The 2,689-nt window shown below is 39.3% G+C and overlaps 1 protein-coding gene across 1 annotated transcript in view; it reads right to left on the bottom strand.

Annotated features, from left to right (window-relative positions):
* The window catches only part of LOC101863278 (protein HID1), a gene marked incomplete at its 5' end in the record, with an annotated part of 25,532 nt that overhangs the window by 13,746 nt on the left and 9,097 nt on the right, over positions 1 to 2,689 (bottom strand). The window contains 3 exon segments of the mRNA XM_013084799.2: positions 131 to 282; positions 1,279 to 1,369; positions 1,698 to 1,838. Coding sequence (XP_012940253.1) covers positions 131 to 282; positions 1,279 to 1,369; positions 1,698 to 1,838 — 384 coding nt within the window.

A 2,689-nucleotide genomic window follows, 5' to 3' on the forward strand; every position in this document is an offset into this window, starting at 1 on the left:
AGAGAGAGAGAGAGAGAGAGAGAGAGAGAGAGAGAGAGAGAGAGAAGGAGAATAAATAAAAACAAGTGATCACTGCTGTTTTACAGGATCAAGGCACCAAAAAGGGCACTACACAGAAACATCTACTCACAATGATGAGGAAGTCTGCGTGGGTACCGGTGAACACAGGAATGTCCATGGGCACCCGCACGGAGTAGGGCTTGTTGAGACGCACGCCAAAGTTCCTCTCCCCACTTAACAGTAGCAGGATAAACACACCGATATGCATTAGGCCGACACGTGCTGTACAGAACACACACATTCAAACCACGAGAGTTATTACTGGCTTTTATAGTTCAAAATCATCATCAGGGAGAAGGGGGAGGTAGCATGGTTGCATTTTTTTCCTTTGAAATACAAGCTGAAAGATAAAAACAGATTTAAAACAAAATGATTTTACAAAACAAACTCATATCTAGCATCTATATGTGAGGCAGCATGGTGGAATCAGGCGCTCGTCAAAATAATGAAAGTGAAGAAACTAGCATTTTTCCACAGGTTTGGGAATTTTTATCGAATTTTTAAATTTTGGCTCTACACCTTTCAAGCCCATTAAAGAACACATTTCTGTGTGGATTTTACTGAAAAACGTTGATTAAAGGCATAAAAGAAGTAACTTTTAAATTTCCACGCACTCTCAAGGCAAGGAAATAACTAAACTTTGGCGGCCATTTTCTCACTAATTTTACCTCTGAAACCAGGCGACCCGTATCTCCTTCAATCTCCAATATCACGACTTGTATCCAAGAGAAATTTCATCAAAAGTAAGGCAAATGGACAGGCTTTAAGATGAAACCTATAACTCCATAAGCCCAAAAATTGACGAGCCCCTGATTCCACCACGACATATTTTTTTATTAGATGTTCTATGCCAACACCACATTAGCATTAGGAACCCACAGAAAAAATATAACAGCAATATTATTTATAAAAACAGAGCATACACTTGGAGGAAACCCAGCTACCACAGAGCATTGCTATTGTCCCCTTGATCAGTTACATTATTGATAAAAAGCAAACTATTGAAGAGGCATCACCATTCAGAAAAATTTGTTAGAAGGTGGAAGCAACTGAGTAATGAAGCACACAGAGGTGGGTCGGGGGGGGGAGGGGTCAATCCTATTCAAGATAACCAAAGAAAACCATACAAGACTTTCATCTGCACTAGAAAAAAAAACACTATATGTAAAACAAGGCAAGAAATAAATGTTGAGTCATGATGTGACATAATTTACTCACACTGGTCAGCCCTGGCATCATTCAGGTTGTAGAGAATCGGAACAAGAATATCTAGAACATCACTGCTCTTCAACACGAAAAACATGAATTTCTGAGGACAAAAGTACGATGGAAAGGGTGAACTGGCATTTAAACAAAAGCATAAATTGCAAGGGTCTTTCACACTCATAAACAATGTTACAATGTAATCTATTGTAAAAATTCAGACAGCTAACTTTCGAACAATGTTATGCACTACATAAAAGCCATCTTTTATTATTTAGTATTGTTATTACAATTATTATCATCTTCATCCAACAAAAAGTAGTCGATTATAGCATGGACATGTTAATTGTTCTGCTGAATTCCAAAAGCTCAGCATCTTTGAGGACAACAGGCACAGACATTAATCTTCCTCTAGTGCTGAACCTGCAACCTACTTTGTTGATGTCGCACATTTTCCAGAAGAGCACCAGGAGCTCCTGGTAGAACTGGATGCGCTTGGTGGAGCCCGGGAGGTACGTCTGCTGCAGTGGGTTGTTCAGCAGACGTGTGATGCCCTTCAGGATGAACGCAAAGTCCTGCGTCAAAGCAAAAAAGTTTAGTTTTAGTAAGAGTGTTATGGCACTTGCGACACAAATAGGTTGTATAAGTGCTTAAGATTAGAGGTGTTACTAGAGAGCAATGTTCAAAAAAAGGAAGGAGAGATAAGGATGACAGACTTATGATAGAAAAGAAGGAGCAAACCACACCAGAGCACCCACCGAAGACAAGGATTGTGTTGTTCGGTCAAGTAAGAAAAACACACCAAACCCAGTAACAATCACTTGGTGCTGGGTAAAAGCAAAACAGACAGACAGAAACAATACAGGAAAAAAGAAGTAGGGCCTGCCAGTGACACCCTTTAACAACCCATTCAGAGAAGGGCAGTAAATAAATGCTTTACTTAAAAGCAAGGACACTGTCAAAATGCTGGTGATCTCAAGCGATTATTCGGGAGAGGTGTTTGCGGATTGTGAATCTAGATTCTACCAAAAAAGAGAAGACAATATCAGGTTGGGACCACAAGACATAAATGAAGATGTTCACAACTTCTGTAGACAAGAATAAGTCACAATCTTTCATCTCCGGATACAACATATCGTCGGCCTAGTGATAAAACCGACTAACCCACAAAATTTCAAAAAAATTTTTTATTGGCCCTATCGATAGTAAATTGTCCATTTCATATGCTCAATCAAAGACAGATCATAATTTTGTTTAGAAATGTCTTTAAAACATTAGAAATAAAACCGTATAACCCGGCACCCATCGGATTTTAGCCCGATAATTCCGACTATCCCACCTGTAATAGTCCAGAATTCGCTCACTTAACCGTGGGAGCTCTCCAAAAAAGGAATATTTGAGTAATATTTCTTGTTGGTTTCATTCG

Source organism: Aplysia californica, unplaced genomic scaffold (assembly GCF_000002075.1).
Source record: "Aplysia californica isolate F4 #8 unplaced genomic scaffold, AplCal3.0 scaffold00319, whole genome shotgun sequence".
In the NCBI taxonomy this organism is placed as follows: Eukaryota; Metazoa; Mollusca; class Gastropoda; order Aplysiida; family Aplysiidae; genus Aplysia; species Aplysia californica.